Consider the following 25,542-nt stretch of genomic DNA (forward strand, 5'->3'; position numbering starts at 1 on the left):
TATTTACAGAGAAATGCAGCTTGTCATATTACGAAGAGTTCAGTTATCCAGGGGATAATTGTGTAGGAATTTAACATGCAGCAGAAAATCATGAATTGTTAACTGATTTTATTCATTTTGGTTTGGTTGTTTGTGGATTCCCCTGAGCAATGACATTCTTTGATAGGCTCTGTTTGAATTTTGCCCTCTGACAGACTTCGTCCTCTCTTTGTCTTGCTCCTATGTGGGCGAGTTTATCCATTTTTACACAATTACAGGTTGCAGCACAGAAAGGAGGCGCTTGGCCATAGAATCCATGCCAGCTGTATGTAGGAGCAGACCTTTGCTCATCATCTCTTCTCTGCCCGTAGTTCATCACTTTCAAGTATTCATCCAGTTTGCTTTGTATGGGCTTGAATCTGCATCCACCCCTCACCCCTTAGTCGAACATTCCAGACCTGAATCACCCACTGCTTTTATTTACTTTATAGTCTCTGCACTACTTGTCTTCAATTTGTGTCCTTAACAATTTGAGTGCCAGAGCTGGGACATATTACAGCTGTACGAGACATTGGGGAGATTGCACTCGGGGCACTGTAGGCAGTTCTGGTCACCACATTATAGGAAGGATGTGATTGAGTTCAAAAAGGATGTAAAAAGCTTCATGAGGGTGCTGCCAGGACTGAAGAGCTTGAATTATAAGCAGAGACTAGATAGTCTGGGACGGGTTTCCATGGAGTGTAGGAGGCTGAGAGATGGCCTTTACGGTTTATAAAATCATGAGAGGTGTGGATAAAGTGCACAAATAATTCAGTTCGATTCAATTAGTCTTTTTTCCTAGGTAGGGGTGCCTAAAACTATAGAGCAAAGGTTTAAGGTGAGAGGGGAAAGATTTAAAGGGGACCTGAGGGAGTTTCTCACACAGAGGCTGGACAAAGTGGCGACTTTGTCTGTCTTACGGTAGATAAAAGAATTTCATGTATGTTACATTCTAAATGTAAACATTATATTACATGACAATAATGGAACCTTTATCTTGGAAAAACAGAAATGCTGAATACTTTTTAACCAATGAGAGATTGGGAAATAATGCAGTTCAAAGGGTCCTGGGTGTCTTTGTACTTGAGTCTCAAAAATATATAGGTGCAGGAGGCAATTGTTAAGGCAAGTGGTGTTTGGGCTTTTATTATGAGAGAAGTTTGAAACTTGAGTAAAGACAGACAATGACGGCAATTATATAGGGGCTGTGTAAGACCACAGACATAGCAATGTGCTGGAGAAACTCAGCAGATCGTGCAGCAGCTATAAAGTTAAAGGCAGTCAAATTTTCAGGCCAGCGGCCTTTTTCGGGATGGTGGAGAAACAGACTTTTTACACTCCATCTGGTTTTGCACGAAATTAAGACCCTTTTGGGTGATTCAATATTCTGTAACTGTATTGTTCTGAAGTTAGGGTGGAGCAGTTAGCACTATGCTATCACAGCACGAGGGACCTAGGTTTGAATCCGCATGGTCTGCAAGGAGTTTGTACCTTCTCCAAGTGTCCACTTCTTCCTTCGAGTGCTCCAGTTTCCTCCCACATTTCAAAGATGTACGGGATTAGTTGGTTAATTGGTCATGTGGGTGTATTTGGGCAGTGAGAGCTCGTGGGCCAGAAGGGTCTGTAACCATGCTGTGCCTCTAAATTTAAAAAATAAATTAATGAGAGAGAAAATAAACCCTTCTGCGCTGTTCAACAATTTAATAGATCCCACCTTGTAGCACAGAATGTAGAACACCACACCACAGCCCTTCGGTCCTCGTTGCTCTGCAAGGAGCAGTGTATCCCAATTCCCACAGTATACTTCAACAACTTCCAGTTCCATGAACTTGACTTCCTCATCTCCACCATGGACATCCAATCTCTATGCACCTCCATTTTCATACCAAAGGCCTCAAAACGCTTCATTTCTTTCTCAACTATCGACCCAACCAATCCCCCTCCAGCACCACCATCCTCCTCCTCCACCTAGCAGAACTTGTTCTCACCCTCAACAACATCTCCATTGGCTCATTCTGCATTCTCCAAGTCAAAGGGATAGCCATGGATACCCGCATGGGCCTCAGCTATGCCTGGCCTTTTGTTGGCCATGTGAAGCAAACCATGCAACAAGCCAACACAAGCAAGCCTCCTCAACTCTTCCACCTCTACATTGATAACTAGATTGGAACTACCTCATACATCTATGATGTGCTCGTCAATTTCATCCACTTTGCTGCCAACTTCCAACCCAACCTCAAATTCACTTGGTCCATCTCCGGCAACACTCTTCCCTTTCTCTATTTCTCTATCTCCATCTCGGAGACAAACTCTTGACAGACATCTTCTATAAACCCATCAACTCCCACAGTTACCTTGACTACACCTCTTCACTACCTGTCCCCTGTAAGGATTCTATTCCTTTCTCACAATCCCTCTGTCTCTGTCACATCTTCTGCCAGGATGAAGTCTTCCATGCAAAACCATCCGAGATATTCTCCTTCAAAAAAACATGACTTCCTTTCCATCAACTTGACACTCATCGAAATATTCTCCATTAGCTACACATCTGCCCTGGTCCCCTCAGCTCCGACATGCAACAAGATTCCCCTTTTCCTCACCTACCACTCCCACCAGCCTCTTCATCCAACATATGACCCTCTGCAATTTCTGCCACCTACAATGTGATCATACCACCATACACATCTTCCCCCATCAACCCCTTTTTGCCTTCTGCAGGGACTGGTCCTTCTGTGACTCATCAATTCCCATCAATTGCCCCCTTGGTAATCTTGACTGCATAGATCGAGGGAGAGATGGGGATCGGATTTGGGCATTGTAATCAATCCACAGTGCTAGTCAGATCTATGTTTAGATAGTATGACTTTTTACACTCCAACTGGTTTTGCACAAAATTAAGACCCTTTTGGATAGAATTGGGGAAGTGTTGACAGAAATTGTAGGGGTAACTTCCCTCAAGACCCGGAATTGTCTTCTGGGGAATTTGGCCATTATAAATGTGAACTTCTCCAGAAGTAAATGTAAATTTATTACAATTGCTTGGTCAATAGCCAGGAAATGTATCACAGTAACATAGCTATCTGATTTCCCTACTTCACAGTGATCGTTGGAACATTGTTGTATTCACCTTGAGAAGATTACTTAGAGTCTTATGAATAGATATAGTATGTTTATCGAAATTTGGAAACCTTATTTAGATGACTTAAATGCCCAGATTGTCTAATTTATATTGATATTTATCAATTAGTTCATTCCTTATTAGAAATTTAATACTTTGGAAATGATGTGACTCTTGAGATGTTGAACCCTGCTCCTGTTGCTTTTTCTTTTTATCTCTATTCCCTGCTGTCCATCCCCTTTACTTCTGAATCTGGGGAGGGGGTGCTGGGAGAATAGGGACTCTCCTTTCCTTTTTATTTTTTCAGACCTTATGAATGTTTTTCTATGATTTTATATTCAATGTATTATTTGTTATTATAATAATTTAGTCCTATATTCTATATTTTCTTAAATGAAATATTCCAAAAAAAATTGTCCCCTTGGTATCTACCCCTGTGACCGCATAAAATGCTCCACTTACGCCCACACCTACTCCCTCACCACCATTCAGGGCCCCAAACCATCCTTCTAAATGGAACAACACTTCACTTGTGAATCTTCCGGGATCATTTACTGCATCCAATGCTCCCGGTGTAACTTTCTCTAAATTGGAGAGACTGGGAGAGCTCTTCATTGAGCTCCATCATTCTGTTCACTGTAATGAGATGAAATGGGGCAACCCATTTTAATTCCCCACCCCATTCCCATGCCAAAATGTCCACAGTTCAAGTACTGCCCAAATGAGACCACCTCCAAATTGGAAAAACAACACCTCATGTTCTGTCTGGGCACCTTCCAACCAGATGGCATTAACATTGACTTTCTCTGGGTTTCTGTTAGACCTCATCCTCCGCCTCTCTTGTTCCCTACCACTGTATCTCCTTTCCTCCAGCTCTGCATTCACAGAGCTACCCAGCCCTCCTCCCCCTTAATCAATTTTTCAGTTTTTCTCTCCTGACCTCCCACCCTTGTCCACATGGTCTCTTGGCTGTTGATCTGTGCTCCTCCTCCTGCCCTTTCTTCTCTCCTCCCCCTACTCTTTTGTTCAGGTTCCTGTCTGCTATTTGATGAAGGGGTCAGGCCCGACACGTTGGTTATGTGGCCTTTGCTTTCTATGGACCTGCTGAGTTTCTCCAGAACCTTTGTGTATTTATCACAGCACATGCTCTGAGAATTTCCTGGACTTGTATAATATATCGGAATTGGTTATGCTATTCAGTCTCACCTACCCAAGGCATCACAGCAGCAGTTTACTAATGGGAATCAAGTAGCTTGGTCAAAATGTCAGCTGCAGAAATTGAAGATCTATTTCCTTCTTAAACGGGAGACGTACTAGCCACAGTTTGCTATTACCTTCATTTAATGAATGTGGTGACGAGAGCCATGCACCAAAAAGATCACAAGGATTGAGAGTTTATTCTACTGACTGGAAACAAGCAGCATGTTGTAATCTTGACAAGGCTACATGACTGGCAGCATTATTTCTTTAAATAAAGTGTGAGTATTTTACAGAGAAGTAAGACCAGGATGCTGTGTGCTAGGAAAAGAACAATGCCCTTTCAGAGCATTTACAAATGTAGGTTGGTAAAATTCTATCTTCGCTGTGAGTTTATTGTCATATACACAAGTACAATGTACAGATGCATCACCATTCTTACTTGCTGCAGCCACACAGGTATGAAGATGCACCAACTACAGTTGGAAACATTTAAATGATCACTAATGCAAGACAAAAGATTATAAATATCAATGGATAGGCTCATTAATATTCACAGTTGTAGGTAGTACAAGAAAAAAAAGTAGATCTTTTGGTGGCCCCGGGGTAGTTTCTAGTTAGGGTTAAAAAAGTTCAAGTTTGTTCTCATCTGATTGTACACGTATAACCTGAGGAAACAGTGTTCTCCGGACCATGGTACATGCACAATACTCAGTACATAATCATCGCACATTTACATACAGATATAATTTAACATAAATATATATGAATATTTTGGGATGATTTACTCAGTTACGGGAGACTGTTCATCAATCTCACAGCCTGCGGGAGGAAGCTATTTCCCAGCCTAGCAGCCCTGATTTTAATACCTTGGACCTCCTCCTTGATAGTAGAGCATGATGGGTGGAAAGGGCCCTCTACAATTCTTTGAGCCGCCAGTGACTGGCTAAAGAGTAAGTTATTCTTTGTTGACAGCGTTCATATGCTTCACACTTTAATAGTAATGAGTAATATTGGTGTCTCTGAAGGGACTCTCTTTCGTTTCTCCTCATGGTGGGAGCTCCAGGCTTGTGGTGCCTCTTTGTGTAGCTTTACGGCAGGCAACAGGTGACAGATTTTATGTACGTGAGAATAAATGAATTTTGTTTCTTAATAATAATCAATAATAATATTTACTATCATACATTTAAGTACAATGTACTTGTGCACCAACATTCTTTTGTGCTGTAGCCAAACAGATACTATTATAAAAAAACTATAACAGCATACATCAATTATCCCGGTAAAGAAAGAGATACCATATATTTTGGCTTATACGTTGGGTCTTGAAACCCTCAAAAAATCTCAAAATATGGGGGTTGACCTATACACTAGAGATACTTTTGAGACCTTAAATTCAGCTCAAAAAACTGCTTGATGCTGACTCAGCGTATAAGACAACCCTGGAAGCACCTCCCCTCCGCCACTGCTCCCCAGCACCTCCCCACCTCTGGGCACTGCCATAACCCACCCAGACATCTACAATTGTAAAGTCCAAGGTCGCCACTCCTACCCGGGACCCTGATGTTGACGCTCCTGCTTGGTAGTCCGTCGCTACTCATGCTCGGTAGGCCGTTGCCGTTCCTGCTTGATAGGCCATCACCATTCCTGCTTGGTAGATCGTCGCCGTTCCTGCCTGGTAGGCTGTCGCCACTCATGCTCGGTAGGGCGTTGTCGTTCCTGCTCGGTAGGCCATCGCCGTTCCTGCTCTGTAGGCCATCACCATTCCTGCCCGGTAGGCCATCGCCACTCATGCTCAGTAGGCCATTGCTATTCCTGCTCGGTAGACCATCACTGCTCCTGCTCGGTAGGCCATTGCCGTTCCTGCTCAGTAGGCTAAGGTTCCTGCTCCTGCTCGAGAGAATGAGGTTTCCACTCCTGCCCGGAAGGCTGTCATCACTCTCACTCAGTAGGCCGAGGTTCCCACTCCTGCCAGGAGAACGATGTTGCTGCTCCTACTCAGGAGAACGAAGTTGTCTGCATAGGCCTGATGCATGACCACTTACACAAGGGGATTACTGGAATTGAAGGCTTTTATTAGCAAGAGATGGACAGGATTCCTTGTGTTGCTGGTTCACACTGACAGGGATTTGAACTGGGGACAGGGTTGTGGCTTGACAGCCTTTATGGGGGATAAAGGGGAGGAGTCACAAGCCGGACAGTGAGAGCAGGGACAAACATAAAAGGTCGTATCGCTTACATACGCAATAGTAGTTTCACCACATTCACCCCCTCTTTTCACAAAGAAGTCTGGGGCGGGGTGTGTGTTGTGGTCAGGTGACCTCATAAGTTCAGTCTGCCCAGCCACCTCCTTTGGCGTTGTGACCAACATGCCCCCATCCAAGGGTCTGTGGTGGTCTCTCGGCTGTGGCTGCTCCACCTCGATTAGCCTGGCTGGGGTGCTTGGTTGAGCCAGGAGGGTTGGAGCGTGTGTGTCAGCTGCCAGGTTGGCCAGGGTGGTGGGGGTAGGCCCTGGACAGCTGGGGGTGGGGGCTACCTATTGGCTGGTTGCAGAAGAGTGGTCCAGATGATCCCATGTGTGCCAGGTCCTGGATAAATACTGTGTCTTTGCGTCCATCTGGGAATTTCACATAGGCCTACTGTGGGTTAGCGTGGACCAGCTGGACTCTCTCGACCAGAGGGTGCTTGCGAAGTAGAATTGGCCCAGGGTATGTGAGCCAGGTGGGTAAGATAGTTCCTGACGCCAATCTCCTGGGCAATGTAAAGAGTCTCTTGTTGGAGGGTAGCGTGGAGGGCCTCTGGGAGGATCTCTTGCCAGTGGGGATCAGGGAGGCCCTTGGACTTTAAGGCCAGTGGTACTGCCTTCCAGATCATGCTATTCTCCCTCTCCATCTGGCCATTCCCTTTGGGGTATGGCTAAAGGCAATGCCTTGGACAGCAAATATCAATGCAACTTGTGACTCATGAAGGATGAACCACTATCGCTGTGGACGTAGCAGGGGTATCTGAAAACGGTGAATAGGTTGTTCAGACTCTTTATGATGGTAGCTGCGGTCATGTCTGGACAGGGGATGGCAAAGGGAAACCGCAAGTACTCATCGATGATGTTGATGAAGTACACATTGCAGTTCGTGGAGGGCAGGGGTCCTTTGAAGTCCATTCTCAGACTTTCAAAGGGGCGCATGGCCTTGATCAGGTGTGATCTGTTGGGCTGGTAGAAGCGCAGTTTGTACTCCACGCAGACTCAGCAATTTTTGGTCAGTATCCTGATATCCTCAATGGAGTAAGGGAGATTACGGGCCTTGATGAAATGGGGAAAAAACAGGTGATCCCAGGGTGGAAGAGGCCATTGTGCAATGCCTACAACCGGTCTGTTTGCACACTAGCACACGTCCCCTGAGACAGGGCATCCAAGGGCTCCTTGAACTTTCCGGGCCGGTACAATATGTCATAGTTGTAGGTGAAGAGCTCGATTCTCCACATCAGGGTTTTTATCATTTTTGATTTTACCCCGCTGATGATTGTTAAACATGAAAGCGACTGCCTATTGGTCAGTCAGAGGGTAAAATCCTTACCAGCGAGGTAATGTCTCCAGTGCCTTACTACTTCAATGATAGCCTGGGCCTCTTTCTCAATGGAGGAGTGCCGGATCTCAGGGCCCTGGAGGATGCGCAAAAAAAACACTATGGGGGCCAGAGCAAAGTCTGACACATCACTCTCCACCTGGAACGGAACGGGATGGACTCAACAACTGCATGCATCGTGGCCTTTGCGATGTCAGCTTTTATGTGGTCGAATGCCTTGCGGACTTCTACCAACACGGGAAAAATGGTGGCCCTGATGAGTGGATGGGCCTTCTCCGCATAGTTGGAAACCCACTGAATGTAATAAGAGAAAACCCCAGACACCTTTTCAGGACAGTGGGGAGGTGGAAGTTCTAACAGTGTGTGCATGTGGTCAGGGTCAGGGCTGATGACTCCGTTCTCCACAATGCAGCCTAGTATAGCCAGATGACGTCTGCTGAAGAGACACTTCCCTGTGTTGTACGTCAGATTGAGGTGTTTCGCGGTGTGGAGGAATTTTTGGAGATTCTCGTCATGGTCCTGCTGGTCATTGCCACGGATGGTGATATTATCGAGGTTTGAGAAAGTGGCTCGCAACCCGTGTTCAACCACCATCCATCCATCACCCTTTGGAGGACCGACACCCCATTCGTGATTCCAAAAGAGACTCTGAGAAAGTGGTACAGTCGACCATTCACCTCAAATGCAGTGTACTGTCGGTCCTCAGGGTGGAATGGAGAGCTGGTGATAGGCAAACTTAAGGTCTATGATTGAAAACACCCTGTCGGATATGCGAGGTAGGGCGTATGCGTCAAGTTGGGTGAACCTGTTGATGGTCTGGGAATAGTCTATGACCATCCGGTGTTTCTCCCCACTTTTCACTACCATGACTTGGGCTCTCCAGGAGCTTGTACTCTGCTCTATCACCCCCTCAGCGAAGAGGCATCTCACCTCAGTAAATGCCCTGACTCTGGCAATATATCACCGACTTTTGGTGGCGATGATCTTACAGTCCGGGGTGAGGTTAGAAAATAAGGTGGAGGGGAAGAGATCTGGAGCATGGAGAGGCCGCATTTTGGCTATGGTGATTGGGTTTGGGGCTGTTAATCAGCCACGTGGTGAGGGAGGGGCCCTCACTGTTTGTTACAGACCAGGGGAGGGTGGGGCCCGTCATACTCCATGGTGATGCTCTTTAAGTTGCACTGAAAGTCTAACCCCAGTAAGGAGCAGAGCTGTGGCAGTACCTGGAGCTTGACGTCATGGTATACTGTGACTTGGATAGTCTGTATCACAGTCCAGCTGCCACAAACTTTGGCCAATTTGGATTGGGAGGCTAGGGAGACATTTTCCCTTTCAGGCTGCACCCCAAGGGAGTAGTGCTGTACAGTGTTCGGGTGAATGAAGCTCACCGTGCTGTCACTGTGGGGTGGTCATTAATCTGGATGTCCATCCTGGCTCTGGAAAGTTGGTTGGTCTGCATTGATCCAGGATTACTGATGCCAGCATCAGCTCATCATCTCAGGAGTTCCGTGGGCTGCCAACGGTCCAATAAGATGGCGGCCCCCATGGCGCACATGTGGCCTGGTTATTGTTTGCCGGAATGGAAGAGGGGGAAGTGACGTAATCACAATCAGTGATCTCCACGGCACACAGGCGTGAGCTTTCCAGGTCCCCAGATGTGGCAGCAGAAGTGACTGCATTAAAGATGGTGGCTCCCGTTTGCACATGGTGCTACTGGGCTTGGGGGCTTGCTTGGACTTAGAAACTTTCATGAAGTGTCCCTTCTTCTCGCAGATGGAGCAGACGGCGTCCTTGGCAGGGCAATGCTTCCTCTGATGCTTGCCCTGCCCGCGGAGGTAGCATTTCAGGTGGTCGCTGGTCGGGAGGGGGTTTGCAATTCCATCTCCCAAGATGGTGGCGGCCTTGTCCCACATAAGGTGGCTGCGTATTTGCTGGAGAACAATTCTTCATTATGGATGGCTACTTCCAGGGTGTTTGCTAGTTTGATTGTTTGAGGTAGGCTTAGTCTTTTCTGCTTGAGTAGCCTCTGCTTCACATAATCGGAGCAGACGCCTACTACACAGGCATCTCTGATCAGCAGCTGTGTGTTTTCTTCAGCACTTGTAGCCTGGCATTTGCAATCCCTTGCAAGCTTCTGCAGGCCCCTGACAAAGTCATTGAATGTTTCCCCGGGTTGCTGCCTGCATGAGTGGAGTATGTGCCATGCACAGACCATTCACCTGTACCTTGTATTGGTCTTTCAGAGTGTCCATGGCTTCTCTTTAGGTCTGGCAGTCCCGGACCACCTGGTAAACTCAGTGCCCGATTTATGAAAGTAGCAGATGGAGCTTGTCTTCGTCATCCTGGATCGCAGCTTCAGAGGCTGCGAGGAATCTTACGGAACAGCGGTGCCAGAGCATGAATTTGTTGAGGCGGTTTAGCTTCAAGTATTTGTCCATGCTGGTTCAAACTGACCCGGGCTCGAACTGGGGGCAGTGTTGTGGCATGGGGGATAAAGTGGAAGGAGTCAGGAGCTGGCCAGTGGGAGCAGGGTCAACAATAAAAGGCATGCTCAATTGGCTTTAGATTGGGTGACTAACTTGGGCATTCAAGAATTTTTTAGTTTTTAGCTTTGAAAACTCCTTTTGTGCTTTCGCTGTATGTTTGGGATCATTGTCTTGGTGATGGATGAAGCACCATCCAAAGTGTTTGGGGGCATTTTCCTGAACTGATTGTATACATCTCAGAATTAATTTGGCTCCTGCCATCAGCAGTTACATCATTAATGAAGATAAGTGCGTCAGTACCTGTGGCAACCATAACACCCCCATCACCATGTTTCACAGATGAGGTGGTATGGTTTGGATCTTGAGCAGTTCCTTTACATCTCCACCCTTTGCTCTTGCCATCCCTCTGATACAGGTTAATCTTAGTCTCATCTGTCCACAAGATCTTTTCCCAGAATTTTGCAGGCTCTTTTAAATACTTCTTGGCAGAATGTAGTCTGTCCATCCTGTTTCTGTGTCTAACTAGAGGCTTGCATCTTGCAGTATAGCCTCTGTATTTCTGTTCATGAAGTCTTCTGCGGACAGTATCGTCGACACATCCACACCTGCCTCCTGAAGAGTGTTTCTGATCTGTCGGATAGGCATTTTTCTTCATTATGATGAGAATTCCTCAGTCATCAGCAGTGGAGATCTTCCTTGGCCAAACAGTTTCTTTGCAATTACTGAGCTCACCAGGATGCTCCTTCTTCTTAATGATGTTACAAACTGTTGGTTTTGTAAATCCTAAGGTTTGGGCGATGCCTCTTACTGTTTTATTCTTATTTTTCAGCCTCATAATGGCTTCTTTGAGTTTCATTGACGCAACTCAGGTCCTCATGTTGAAAAATAGCAACTACAGACTCCAAAGGTGATCAAAACCTTAGAAGTGAGCCTAGCTTTCTTATACCTGCACCAATGAAACAATTAAACATACCCGAGTAATCTCAAACAGCTGTGAAGCTAAATATTTCAAACATTATGGTGCCCTGAAATGAGGGGACAATGTATAAAAAATGCTGTAATTTCTTCATGGTCAAACAAAAATGAACACCAATAACCTGGAATAAAATCTGGAATTTGCACTTTAATTACATGTAAATTGTATGATACAAATTTAAAACTGTGGAGCACAGGGGCAAATAAAGGAAAAAAGTGTCTTTGTCTCAAACATAATGGAGGACACTGTATGTTCTCCCTGCAGTTCCCTTCCTACGTGTCTCCTCTTAAGGCAAACGCACCTCAGATTTTCTTTGCACCCTTGACCAGGCTTTAGGCCACCTACAGTGGTCTGTGGTTCAGCGTCTAGTCTTTGTGTCTGCTCCCATAAAACATATTGATGGTGCTACATAAACAACGTCAGTAGTTCTTGACATTAAGGTATTGTGAGTTGAGAATGCCGGGCTTACTCCTCTTAATGTGGATGGGTCACCAGTCAAGGTATCTGGCAGATGAGGGGGATGGGGGGGGGGTGGGGGGTGGGGGTGAAGGTCACTTGCACAAACTGACACCATGTTTTTGCATCAGCAGGGAGCAGTGTGACTGTGCCAAATAGGAGCAGAAGCAAGAGCAGAACATCGGAGGACTCCAGAGGTAATGCTGCACTGAGCTCTCATGTTAATCCGTGTGGGCAAGATGCACAGGTCTGTGTTGGGACCGAGCATGAGATGGCCTGACAGCAGAGACCATGTAGCCTTCTTCCCCAGGAACCTGGGCATTGGGAGTGGAAGAATTCAAATCGGGTTCCTGATCCTGGCTCCGACTGCTAGGCAGTGCTTCCTTGGGGCAGATTTTGTCCTTGCCATCAAAACATCATCACCCACACCTCCCCAACCACCCCTCCCCCTCCCCAAAGAAGGTCACCAGGAAAATTTCCAGTGAGCTGCCACCACCTGTGGAATCATGAACCAGTAATGCACTTTACCATCAAGGCAGAGGTACAGGAGCATCAAAACGAAGACTATCAGGTTTCTTCCCGCAGGCTGTGAGATTGATAATGGTATCCTGTAACTGAGTGAATCATCCCAAAATATTTATATATTTAGTCATACAACACTGTAACAGGCCAATTCATCCCAATTTACACCCCATTAACCTACAGTACACCCCCCCCCCCAGTACATTTTGAACGGTGGGAGGAAACTGGAGCCCCCGGGGAAAACCTTCACAGATACAGGGAGAACCTACAAACTCCTTACAGACAGTGTGGGATTCGAACCTCGGTCCGGACCCAATCGCTGGTGCTGTAAAGGTGTTGCGTCAACCATGCCATCCATATAAATATTTAAAATTTTATCTTTATGGGTATACATGATTATTAGGTGCTGTGCATTGTGTGTGTATGTGTGTGCACCTTGGTCCAGAGGTGTTATTTTGACTGGTTGTAGATGTACATTCAAATGATAATAAACTTGAACCTAAGTGGAAGTATTAAATTTGTAGCATTTGATGCCCCCTTTTCCCTTTGCCTTCAATTTTCCATGAGCGTAGTGCAGCAAGCATGAATAAACATGAGAGTTTCTTTAGGTTCGAGGATTTAACTAATTCTGTGTTTTATTTGCTTGCTTGTGGACCCCTCCCTAATTCAGTGTCTGATCTCTGCACAGCTGAGAAGGCCCCAGATGGGGTGATCGTCTCCAACAACTACTGTGACTTCTGCCTTGGTGGGTCGAACATGAACAAGAAGACAGGCAGGGCCGAGGAGCTGGTCTCGTGCTCTGATTGCGGACGTTCTGGTAGGTGGAATATTATCAAATGGACTTTAACCCTCAATGTGTGAAATTGATCTAAAACAGTGACTGATTGGATCAGACCTTGGCATTCTTTTTAGATGCCTGGTGACCTGGGGTTCTGGAAAACACGTCCTGGTGCTGGGTGAATACTTAGTACCCTGAGGGGAGAGTGAGTGGAGCTATTGTTAAACTGAAGAGCTACTCTGAATTTAGAACAGTATCTGAGCAGAAGCGGTGTTAATAATTAACTTAATGCAGAGACCAACCAGAGACCAGCAAGACATTAAACTGAATAAGCATCCGAGTTTGGAAATTAAACCTCAAGGCAATTGGACTTAAAATTTTTCTAATGCATCTTTGAAAACTGCATTTAATGAAACACTAGTTACACTTAAACTAAGAACCAGCAAAGCAACCCACAAACTATAGAATGCAGGAACCTCGATGAAACAGAGAGAAGCTGAGGGGGGGGACTCAGTGGGACAGACACCATCCATGTGTGGTGATATGTAATTACACCACTAGGTCACCAGGGGTCATCCTGGTGACCTTGTATATAAAGCAGTCCAGAGCTACAGTCTAGCCTTCCAGGTTCATCTTGCAGAGAGACAAGACCTCTTAGTGTACATATTAGTTTATTAAAGCTGTCTTATACTCGCACTGCTGGTGTGGTTATTGTCAGTACAGAGAGAAGTGATCAGCAAGTGCTTTAGGAGTCTCGAGGAAGGGTCCTGGCCCAAGTCGGTGGCTGACCATTTCCCTCCATGGACGCCGCCTGACCTGCTGAGTCCTCCCCCACCACCCCCAACCCAGCCCAGGGAGCAGAGTGTTTGAGCCTCAACATTGGAGTGTTTAATGACTGTTCAACAGTTAGTGGCACCTACATCCCCATCCCGTGGGACTGGGTGGGATGCCATGCACAACACACCTCAGCTTGGTTTCATCCTTGATGCAGTCCAACCAGAATTCTTGTGGTTATCTCCTCATTTTGTTTCTTCATTAGATCCACACATTGAAGACGGCAGTGAAAATGATGAGAATTTTAATTAAAATTGTACCAAAGCCTAAGTTAATATAAAGTCATTATTTTTAAATTAGACTCACCCATCTCTCCCTCCACCTCCTACCTATTCTGTGGGCAACTCTTTCAAAACCTTTGAGTGATACAAAAGTGAACTGGTCAGTTCACCTTGGTACACGAGACAATAATATATAGATGTAAATCTAAAACAGGGTTAAAACTGAAAGCAAATCCCCTTTGATTGTTTCTTTAGGATGCTTGTGTGACCTGTGGCTCATGGAGTGGGTTGCAGTGGGTTACTGTTCCTCAAATTCACAGCCAATGTCTGAGACAGCCCAGGGCCAGGCAAATGCTGCATTTCAGTACCGAGGGAGTGCAGGGCTGCTGAGCCAGTTGTCAGCTGGTGGCAGACAGGAGAAGGGGTACGTGCTGGCCAAGGGTCCAGTCTGTCCTTGGGGTGGAAACAAGAGGCTTCTTGGCACAGTTTTGAAAAGGAATGGGGAAATTATTGTTCTGTTTAGGCAATTATTACTTCTCAGTCAGCATTCCTGAAATGTGCCATGTGATCATGTTGTTTGCAATTTGTGGTCTGGATCTGTTCCCATGTTTCCTGGATCATAGTTGTATCTGATTGGTTATAAAGGCTCTATATAAAGGCAAGTTTAAAAAAAATCTCTTATCACTTTCCTCTTCAAATTGCTAATGGGAGTGTACATGTCAAATGCTGTAACTTCATTTAGATGAGTATGAGTTTTGATTGTACATCCTAACTTAAGGCATGGAAGAGGAAATAAAAAAATAACAGCCCAAAGCCTATCGAACATTCAGAACATATCTTGGCCAATTAGCCAGAGAGGGAGAAAAAGAGAATTGAGAATGTTCAAGATGTACGTTTGTGTTAAAAGTCACTCTGTTTGGACGTCGTTCACACTCTATGACCAACTCTGTTTAGATTAAATTGGCAGAAGTCTTTATTTAAAAAGAAACACCAGTTTTTTGAACAGGCTGAGATATCCTAGTATCATGAAACATTTTAATATCCTTGGGTTATTGTGAATTCTTACCATCCCTTTGTCTAGATACAATGAATTTTAAAAATGGCTTAGTTTGTGTCTGTAACATTTATACGGCAAACTGGCTGTGGTTTGAAATCCATGTTTAAAAAAATGTGTTCGATTTGTTTGAATTTTCCAAATGAATCCAAACCAACCTTGAATGTGATGATCCATATGTGTTTGTTTTATTCTCTCACGGTTAGATTTTAACCCTTTCGCTGACTGATCAGTAACACACACATAGCAGGGGTTGAAGTTAAGAGCTTGGAGGGTTGTGCTAGGTTAGATATAATGTGTTTAGAGTGGATCTATGATTGAATTTTATTTTTCATTGTGTGCATGTGTGCGTGTGTGTACAATATTGCTGAACCCCTGTGCTGATATGTACATCATCATACATGTTAGCTTATTTTGGACAAGGAGGCGTTAAGGAGCTGGACTTGCGCAGTGCAGAGGACTTGTTCGCTGCATCACCTGAAAGTGACGCGTCCACGTTTAACGGCTTTGACGACGATGATATCGACGAACTGCTATCAAACAAAAGTGCCCACTCACCCGCTAGTAATGATGCAAATCACAAGTGCAGCGGCTAGATAACGCGATTGTGGGGAAGTACCTGCTAGCGCTCACAAAACACACCAATCCATTCGGGCAAGATTCAATGAATGGTGTTGACAACAGTGGATGGCGTTTGCAGCCAAAACGTTCCTGCTGAATCCCACCCCTTTTGTGAGACTGAGCAGAGTTGATACTTTTAATCATTTCATCAGTAAAGCAAGAGAATCTGTCTCTCTGAAGATGATCAGGAATACTTTTGACTCGGGATCTTTTTTAAGAACACAAAGACATTTGATTGACGTTGAATGAGTGGATCAGAGGGGATGGTGAACCTGAGGAGCTGCAAGCAGGGCTGACTGACTTTATCCTGGCCCAGTGCAATAGTCTCAAGTCAGCTCCTTTCCCCCTCCCCAGCCCCCCTCCCCAGCTTACCCCCCCCGCCCCCGTGTGGGTGATCTCTGGCCCCACATTCGCCATTGGACCTCGTCGCCAGGGGAAATGTGATCTCCAATCCTCGTCTTTCACAACTGCAGTTCTAAGTCTTTCTGGCAGCGAAGGCAGAAGAAGCGGTTTTAATTTTCCTTTTGAAGCCCACCTCCAGGGGCTCCTCCTTCTGTTGACCCTTTCATTCAGCTGAATTGCTCTGGCGTCGTCCAGGGTTGCATTTGGTGAAGGACACATATTCTGTCTGGACAATTGTAATGACCGCACCAAATTTTGGTCCTGTTAACTTGAAAAGAAGTCATCAGTGTCCTTGCAAGGTAAGTGAGCGCGGTTTTGTCTTAAATTGCTTTAAATTTAATAATGTGTTGCCAAATTGCATGATTAGGATCAATAAGTTCTTGCCCCTTTTTGGAGCACTTGTTGAGATTGCTGAGCTGGTGATATATTTCTGTAATAAAGTTACAGCCAAATTGTTTTAAAACTAATTAATGCCTCAAACTTTGAGCAGTAACAAGACTTTAAGAGCCATGCAGTCTTCTAAACAAACAGCTCTCCTCTACCCTTCTTCACCAGAGCTTTCCAGATGACAGTGGTCACTGCAGGCCAGCCCAGGGAGGAGAGGAGAGGAGAGAGGGAAGAACTATGACCACGTTACCACTAGCATTTTGCCTGCCAGCTCCTCATTCATGTGACCCAGCCTCAGCAAATCCATTGAGTATGTGAAATGTGAAGGAAGACTGCACTGTGAACGACTCGGAAGCCTCCTTAGAGTCTGGGCTTGAGAATTCGTGGCAGAGGGAGGGGCCAGTTGCAGAGGAATAAGTGATCATATTTGCCTATATTTGCTAGTTTGACAAAACTGTTTTTATCCAGCTATTTTATTTCCTTGGAAACCAGTGGCCTAACTTTTAATGGTGAATGTGATGGCTGGTGCGCCAGATGAACTCGTAGAAACAAATCAACTCTGCTCAGTTTTGTTGTCAAAGCCATTTGATTGAATCTCATTAGGAATGCTGCAAGTGGATGTGGTAAGTGTCAGGTTTGTGTATTGCCTGTCTGGAAATCTAGTCTGACTTTCCATTTATTAATTAGTTCGGCCGTAATTTGCTGTAACTCTTTCCTCGATCTATTGTGACAAAGTTATGGTTTTGTCACCATCAAGTGGATGGTATTGTTTGTTGTACAATGTTAAATGTAAAAAAAAAGTTCTTTATAAAGTGGATTAAAATGCTGCTGAGCTTATGAAATTTTTATTTGTTAGAAAAATAAATTGCAGAATGGTCCAGCATTGTGTCCAATTTCTTTGTTGTGGCTTTTAGAATTTAATACTTCCTGTATTTAATTTGCATTTACAATTAATATTGGGGTGGACAGTATTGCAGAACTGGTGTTACAGCTAGAGATTGTTACAATATTGTAACAGCAGACATGTGCTCCACATAGCAGCCCTACCCAGCAGCGAAAGGGTTAATTATGCAATTAGATTTAATTTTGTGTCTCAATCTGACGTTTTCTCCTTTTCTACACCCACCCTCTCTCTCCCTCCCCCTCCCCACCCTGCCCCATTATTAGACTATTCTTCCCTGGGTGAGGGGGGGTTCCAATCTCATCCACACAGGATTTTTGACTTCTTTTAATCTTTCTCCTCCATCCCTAGTTTCTTCCACACCATCTCTCCCTTTTGCACCCTTTACTCTACTCAATCACTTCTTCCATCCCTCTCTCCCTCCACTGCTTCTCCTATCTCAACCTTCTATTCTTCATCCCAACTCCTGTCATCCATCCCCCCATAACTCTTCCCTCCCCAGCAACCTCTCCCCTGCTCCACACTCTCTCCCTTCCTCCGCACCCTCTCCCCTCTTCCGCAATCTCTCCTCTCCTACCCCCTCCTCTGCGCCCTCTCCCTCGTCCGCGCCCTCGCCCCACTTCCTACACCCTCTATCCTTGTCCGCACCCTCTCCCCTCATCCTCACCCTCTATCCTTGTCTACACCCTCTCCACTCGTCCTCCCCCGCACCTCTATCCTCATCCGCACCCTCTCCCATGTCCTCACCTTCTCCCCTCCCCTGCATCTCGCTCGCACCCTCTACCCACTCCTGCACCCTCTCCTCCTCTCATCTCCTATAACCCCTTCCCCCTTCTTTCACCCTCCACCACCTTTTACTGCCCTTCATAATGCAGTTTGCACTTTTTCCTCTCTGTCCCTTTCTATCTGCCCTCTTACTCTCTGACCCCCTTGAGCTGCCATCCCTCTCATTGCACCCCTCCCTCCCTCTCCATCCTCTGGCTGTCTTATTCCTCTCTCCCCTGAACACTCCCCATCATCTCCATCCATAACCATAACCCTCTCTCCCCTGAGCCCTCCCCATCACCACCCCGATCCTCTCTCCCCGAACCCTCCTGATCACCTCTCCCATCCTCCCTCACCTTCTACTTCCTCCCGCACCCTCTCCACACTCCAGTACCCTCTCTCCCTTTACACCATCCCCATCACCTCCAACCCTGACCCCCCCCCCCCACCTGACCTGTTCAAATCTGGCCATCTCCCACCTGTGACATTCTACCCCTAATTTTCTCCCAGCCCTTTATCCCCTCATGAGCCCCTGACCCTCACTTCCCTGTCATTCCACTAATGATCACACTGACCCTCCATCTCCCACTTCTAGCCCTATCTTCTCCTGACCAGCCCTTGCAGATCTTCTCCCCCTTGACCATCCCACTCCTGATCCACTCCTCCCTGTCGCTCCTCTTTTCCCCCACCCTCTCTCCCTTTAAACACATTTCCTTTCACTCTTTCCCTTTCTGATGCTCTCTCTCCAGAACTTTTCTTCCCCCTCTCCCCATTACTCTCTTTTCCCCTCTCCCTCATTACCTTCTCCTTTCTCTCATTTACCCTCTGTCCCTTCTCCCTCATTACCTTCTCCTTTCCCCTCTCCCTCATTACCTTCTCCATTCCCCTCTCCCTCATTTACCCTCTCTGTCCCCTCTCCCTCTTTACCCTCTCCTTTCCTCTCTCTCCATAACCCTTTTCCACATTCTACCTCTTTCCCCATCTCCCTCTCCCCCATTTTTATGTCTCCCCAAACTTCTCACCTCGCTCTGCTCTCTCCCTCCCCCCCACCCCCATTCTCTCCAACCCCCTCTCTCTCTGCGACTCAGGAAGTGATGAATAAAGGTCTCCTATTTGTTACATCCCTTCAGGTCACCCCACCTGTTTGCAGTTCACAATAAATATGACTGCAGCTGTGAAAACCTATCACTGGCAATGTATTGAGTGCAAATCCTGTAGCCTGTGTGGGACATCTGAGAATGACGTAAGTTTTTTTTTTACCTGTCCATCATCTCTAACATATGAATAAAGCACAGTTTGATTGGAAATCGTTTATCTTGTGGTGATGCCCCATGAGTTTAATTATTGTTGACAGTGGAGATCCAGCTTCTTGCAAGGTTTGCTCTAAGGTGGTTGGGATGAGTTGATTACCATCCCCTAGATTAAGGAAATGATCAGTCTGGATGAATAATTATTCCACCCAGACCTTTTAACCTTGCAGCAATTGAGAATGTTTTGGACCAATATGCTGGAGGAATTCAGCAATAGTGGGAGAGAAAGAATGGGCAGCCGAGGAATTCAGCTCGACCACTCTTTCCCACCACTGATGCTGCTTGAAGTTTCCCAAATATCCTATAGCGTATCTTTGAGTGAGTCTTTGACAATTATTAAAACTGAACTTTGTTAAATAGCTAAGGCTGGAATTTTATAGAAATATGTTAATTTTGATGTTTTTTAGAGCAAAAAAAAAACAAACTGAATTGTTTATCCCACATGGGTCTTAATTTTTATTTAATTTTAAATTTAGAGGTACAGAGCAGTAACAGGCCCTTCTGGCCCACGAGACTGCGCCCCCCAAATACACCCATGTGATCAATTAATTTACTAGCGTGGGAGAAACAGTAGCACCCAGAGGAAACCCATGCAGACAGAGGGAGAATGTACAAGCTCCTCTCAGACAGTGACAGATTCAAACCTGGGTCACTGACACTGTAATAGCATGGCACTAACAGATAACCCCATCGTGTTCCCTGACAACCGAGCCCCCAACCTTGAGAATCATAACAAATGTCAAGTTTGGAAGCTCGAAATTAAAATGTTGGAAATATTCAGCAAGCCAGGGAGATAACTAGAGCTTTTAGGTTGAAACTATGAAGGTGGGAACTGGGATAAAGAGAAAACAAGTCGGTTATAAGCTGCAGGGAATTTGGATGGGACAAAGTGAAAATCTCTGATGGAGCAGGGCCAGAGTTGCCATGTGGATAACTTGGAAATGAGTCATCTGTTCTCTGCTCAGGGAAGCAGTAGGGGCCACCTTATTGAATGTATTTTAAACATTCAGATGATTTTGGAAGAATAGAGGAATTAAGGATTTAGGGAGCAGGCTGAGTCCAGGGCCAGATCAGCCATGATCTTATCAAGTGGCAGAACAGGCTTGATGGGCCGGATAGCTGACTCCTGAACCTGTTTCTTAAATTGTGCATGCAGATGGCCACAAGAGATCTCGATGAACTCTCCCCTTCTCCATCTCCTCATTCGAACACTGAGCTGGGTTCCAGCTGGGTGAGACCTGGGTTGTCCTTGTTGCCTGAGGTCCCCGCCTACTGGGACATCCTGGCGGGTCTCTGCTCAGAGGCTAGGCAATGGAAGAGTCTGTGTCCGGGAAAACCAGCCCCTTAAGCCCTGCTTTTAAGTTGCCTGCACTTGATAGTTTGGGTTCTGTGTCCTACTTGGGGCATCGCAAGAGGGTGGAATTCTGAGGGGGCAAGAGATGTTTTTTCCCTGGTGGAAGAGTCTCAAATGAGTTCTCATTACTGGAGATTCATTAGAAGCATTGAAGATGAAAGCAGATACGTTTTTTACACGATCTGGCAGATCTGCTGCAGTCATTTTGAAAGGGGGGGACGGTCTCGAGGGACTGAGTGCCTGCTAGCTTCTAAGGGTCCATTTCTTATTGTACTGTGCAAGGAGAGGGGGTGGGGGAAAGAAAGGAAATACCAAAAAGAAATGTGCACAGTAATTGTCAAGGGCTATAATGAAAACAGAACATGGTGGAAACCTTCATCAGATCAGTCGGCACCTGTGAGGAAGGAAGCATCAAAATAGTCATCTCTTCGCATTCTCGTTTGATTTTTTTTTAAGGACAATTCATTCTGACAAATCCAATTGATTTAATGGAGCTGTCTCTGAGTACTTGCTTTTCTGGGGTATGTACAGCGCACAAGAGAGGATCTGGATTTGCCTCGGCAAGCAAGTCGAGGCAAACAAATTCTGGTCTTAACTTGGGCGGGAGTTATGATTCAGTCAGAGTCATCGAACCGCATCTCATAAACTTGATTGAGTTAGTTGAAGAGGTAATTGCTGAGGGCAGGGTGGCAGTCATTGTCTATGCCTGGTGAACTGATCCAGAAGGTCAGATGACATGGGATGCATGGTGAGCAGGTCAATGGGGTTCAGAACTGGCATGGTGGAAGGGGTCAGAAGACAGTGGGGAAGGGATTTTTTAAAAACTCAGATCAGAGCCTTGTGACCAGTGCAGTGTAACTGGGGTTGGTGCTGAGACCACAGACACTTATCACCCATACCAACAATTTGGATGCGAATGTAGGTGGTACGATAAGTATGTTGTGGACAACATCCATGCAGCTGGTGTGGAGGACAGTGAAGGGAGTTGTTCAAGCTGCAATGGGATGTAGACCAACTGGGAAACAGATGGAAGCTAAATGAGACAAGTATAATGGATTTTGGCAAGTTTAACCCAGGCAGGACCTTGATTAATGACTAACAGGGCCCCAGGGACTGAGGGACTGAGGGGTACATGTACGCATTTCCCTGAAAGTGATAACACAAGGTGATGAAGAAAGCATATGACAATATGAACGGGGTATTGAGTACGAGTTGGGATGTCACATTCGAGAAGTACAGAATGTTGAGGAGACTACACCTAGAGCTTTGTCTGCAGTACTCATTCCCATACGATATGATTAGGCGAGAGAGGGTGCAGTTGCTGAGACTGGTAAGCTTCTGTTATTAGGGGTACCTGGGACTGTTTCCCAGGAGTAAGGGAGGCTGACAGGTGACATTATATAGGTATGAGGAGGTCAGTCATACTACTGTTCTCTATATTCTATGAACACCTTCATCATTTCCCCTGTACTGTGATCTAAATTATCAACATACCCAGGACAGGGTACTGAGTCTGTTAACACCACCCCCTAGTAGAAATGTCTCGATACAAAACTCCTGTTGCCCATCACCCTCTGCTTCCACCCCAACTGAGACCATTTTGAACCAATTTGCCACTTGGATCCCACACCCTTATTCTTCTTTGATCTCTCTCTGTCATATGGGGCCTTACACTTCCAAGTCTTTGTGACGATCCACTGCCTCACTGAAATCTCTGTGGTGGTAACAGGGAGGGTCAGAAATGTTACCAGATCCCTCCTTCCCTGAAGAAATTTCAGCTGCCTTTTGCTGATAACCCTGTGTTTCTCTTGGTGAAGGTTCACACTGGGAACAGAGTCCAAAGGAGTGGCACAATATTACGTGTTCTCACTGCTATTTCTCCCTCCCTAAGACAATGGTCTGACTTCAGCAATCCTCCAATCCCCTGGCACCAGTCCTGTTGCATTGCATTCTTTAACCCCCTGGGATACTTACATTGAGGTCTGGTAATTTATCCATTTTCAAAGATACGAAATTCCTTAAAAACTTGCTGCCTTACCCAGTATTTCATACTCCTTTTCTCTTAAGCACATCTACATTGTCATTAACATCTGAAAGATTTTATTAAAACCTTACTCACATCCTCCCCTCTACACATGCAGGTTATCTTTCTGGCCCGGCCAAATGAATTGGAGGGGCAGCATCCAGTCTCCATCCAGAGTGTTAACATGGACTTCTGTGGTTTCTGCTAGACCACTCTCTGATCCCTCTCTCTCTCTCTCTCTCTCTCTCCCCATCCCTCTGTCCTTCCTCCAGCTCTCAACACCCATCCTTCTATTCACAGAGCTATTTCTCACTCCCCTTGTTTAGCGCAATCCTTCTTCAATCTACCTATTACCTCTTGCCTGTGGGCTTCTGCTCTCCCCCACCTCCCACTCCCACCCCCTCCAACCTAACAACATTTTATTCAAATGCCTGCCTACATTTTGCTCACACCTTGATGAAGGGCTCAGGTCCAAAATGTTGGTGATGCATCTTTATCATGGCTATATAAGGTATGCTCTTTGACCTACTGAGTTTCTCCAGCATTGGGTTTTACTTGTCCGTCTGGCCAATGGACATCCTATTTTTTCAGTAGTTTGCTCTTTATCTGCACAACATTCACATTTTCTTTGTCATGACAGTCTTTAAAATAATAGAGAAGATGCATCCTGTACTAAATACACAGATTAGGGAGAAAATTAACACCAAACCAATAGAACAGCAGACTAGGAAGCAGTGCTACAGTGTCGGGGAAGGGACAAACACACAGTGCAGGGTGTAGGGAAAGGTACAAACAGACAGTGCAGGGTGTAGGGGAAGGTACAACACACAGTGCAGGGTGTAGGGCACACATGTCAAACTCTGGCCCGTGGGCCAAATTTGGCCCGCGATATAATTATATTTGGCCCGCAAGATCATTTCAAAAATGTATTAGAGGTGGCCCGCCCTGCAGTGAGAGCCGATGCTGTTTTTTGGTAATGTCACCCCCACCATCCTCCCCCTTCATTGCACATCCTTCCCCACCCCCTAACTATCCCCTCCCCCCTAAAACCACCCCCCTTAAAAGATGGCCAGAATATTCTCAAAAAGGAATCCAGAATGGTAAAGTTCCACAAACCTTCTGCTGGGAATCCTAACAACACCCAGGCATCAGATCCACGGGACGCGGAGGGAGCAAGAGTGTTGCAGGTTGAACGTGCAAACTTTGAGAACGGGGAAAACAAAATTGTAACACGAGATGTCTGTCGATGTCATCAGCCGGCAAGCCAGTTGGAAGGCTCCCCGCACAACCAGTCACTTCTCCCACCTGTCGAGTGGTGCGGCGGATTGGCGAGCGCCTGTGATTTCCTGTCGGCGCGACGGACATGGCAGGCTGCGCACGGCCCCCGCTGTTCCACAAAGGCTGATCGGCAGCGCGCTGGGCCTGAGTGGGTGGGTAAGCGGGTGGGCAGAGGGTGTAGGTGAGGAGTAATGGGCAGGGGAAGTTATGGTGGTGCGAGGGGCAGTTAGAGGGAGGAATGAGTAGAAGGAGGGGTGGATAGGGAAGAGGTAAAAGGGGAGGGGCAGGGCGAGTAGGGGAGGGGTGATTAGAGGGTGAAAGACAGGTAGAGGGAGGAACAGGTTGAGGGAAGAGGCAGGAGAGGGGCATGTATAGGATGGGGTGGGGAGAGGCAGAGCGAGTGGAGTGAGGGGTGAGTAGAGGTTGGGCAAAGGACTGGTCAGGTAGAGGGATGGTGGGTCGAGGGTGAATAGAGACCTAGAGCCTGAGGAGTGAGCAGGAAATGCTGAGTCCTGATGCAGGCCAAAATGGACACAGCCTGTGAATGCTAACTACATCTTCACAGGGACCAAATATGTTTCCCTCAGGTGAACTTGAGCTACCTACTCCTGACCTGTAACATTATCCTCCTAAAGTTATATCCTAAAGTTTAACATTACATATGTTGAAAGAAGAGAAAACATGCAGATGTTGTTGAAAATTTTCAATAAATATTTAGTTCGGCCCTCGACTTAGTCCAAGTTTTTAATTTTGGCCCCCCGTGAATTTGAGTTTGACACCCCTGGTGTAGGGGAAGGTACAAACAGACAGTGTAGGGTGTAGGGTGTAGGGGAAGGGACAAAAAGTGCAGGGAATAGGGGAAGGTACAAATACACAGTGCAGGGTGTAGGGGATGGTACAAACAGAGTGCAGGGTGTAGGGGAAGGGATAAACACACAGTGCAGGGTGTAGGGGAAGGGGCAAACACACAATGCAGGGTGTAGCAGAAGGTACAAACACACAGTGCAGGGTGTAAGGAAAGGTACAAACACACAGTGCAGGGTGTAGGGGAAGGGACAAACACACAGTGCAGTGTGTAGGAAAAGGGACAACCACACAGTGGCAGGGAGCAGAGAAAGGGACAAGCACACAGTGCAGGGTGTATGGAAATGTAGAAAGTCAATACAGCATGCAGAGTAAAGCACAGTTGAGCAGTGCGAGAGGATCTGTTTTTATCAGTGAGTGTTCTATTTAAGAGTCTCATCACAGCAGAAAAGA

At 46.1% G+C, this 25,542-nt stretch overlaps 1 protein-coding gene across 1 annotated transcript in view; it reads left to right on the top strand.

Moving 5' to 3' along the window:
- The window catches only part of LOC138752890 (zinc finger protein DPF3-like), an 88,286-nt gene that overhangs the window by 50,223 nt on the left and 12,521 nt on the right, over nucleotides 1–25,542 (top strand). The window contains exons 9-11 of the mRNA XM_069915501.1: nucleotides 11,970–12,032; nucleotides 13,046–13,174; nucleotides 19,451–19,563. Of these exons, the coding sequence (XP_069771602.1) occupies nucleotides 11,970–12,032; nucleotides 13,046–13,174; nucleotides 19,451–19,563 (305 nt within the window). The remainder of the gene's footprint in view (nucleotides 1–11,969; nucleotides 12,033–13,045; nucleotides 13,175–19,450; nucleotides 19,564–25,542) is intronic.

Source organism: Narcine bancroftii, chromosome 2 (assembly GCF_036971445.1).
Source record: "Narcine bancroftii isolate sNarBan1 chromosome 2, sNarBan1.hap1, whole genome shotgun sequence".
NCBI lineage: Eukaryota > Metazoa > Chordata > Chondrichthyes > Torpediniformes > Narcinidae > Narcine > Narcine bancroftii.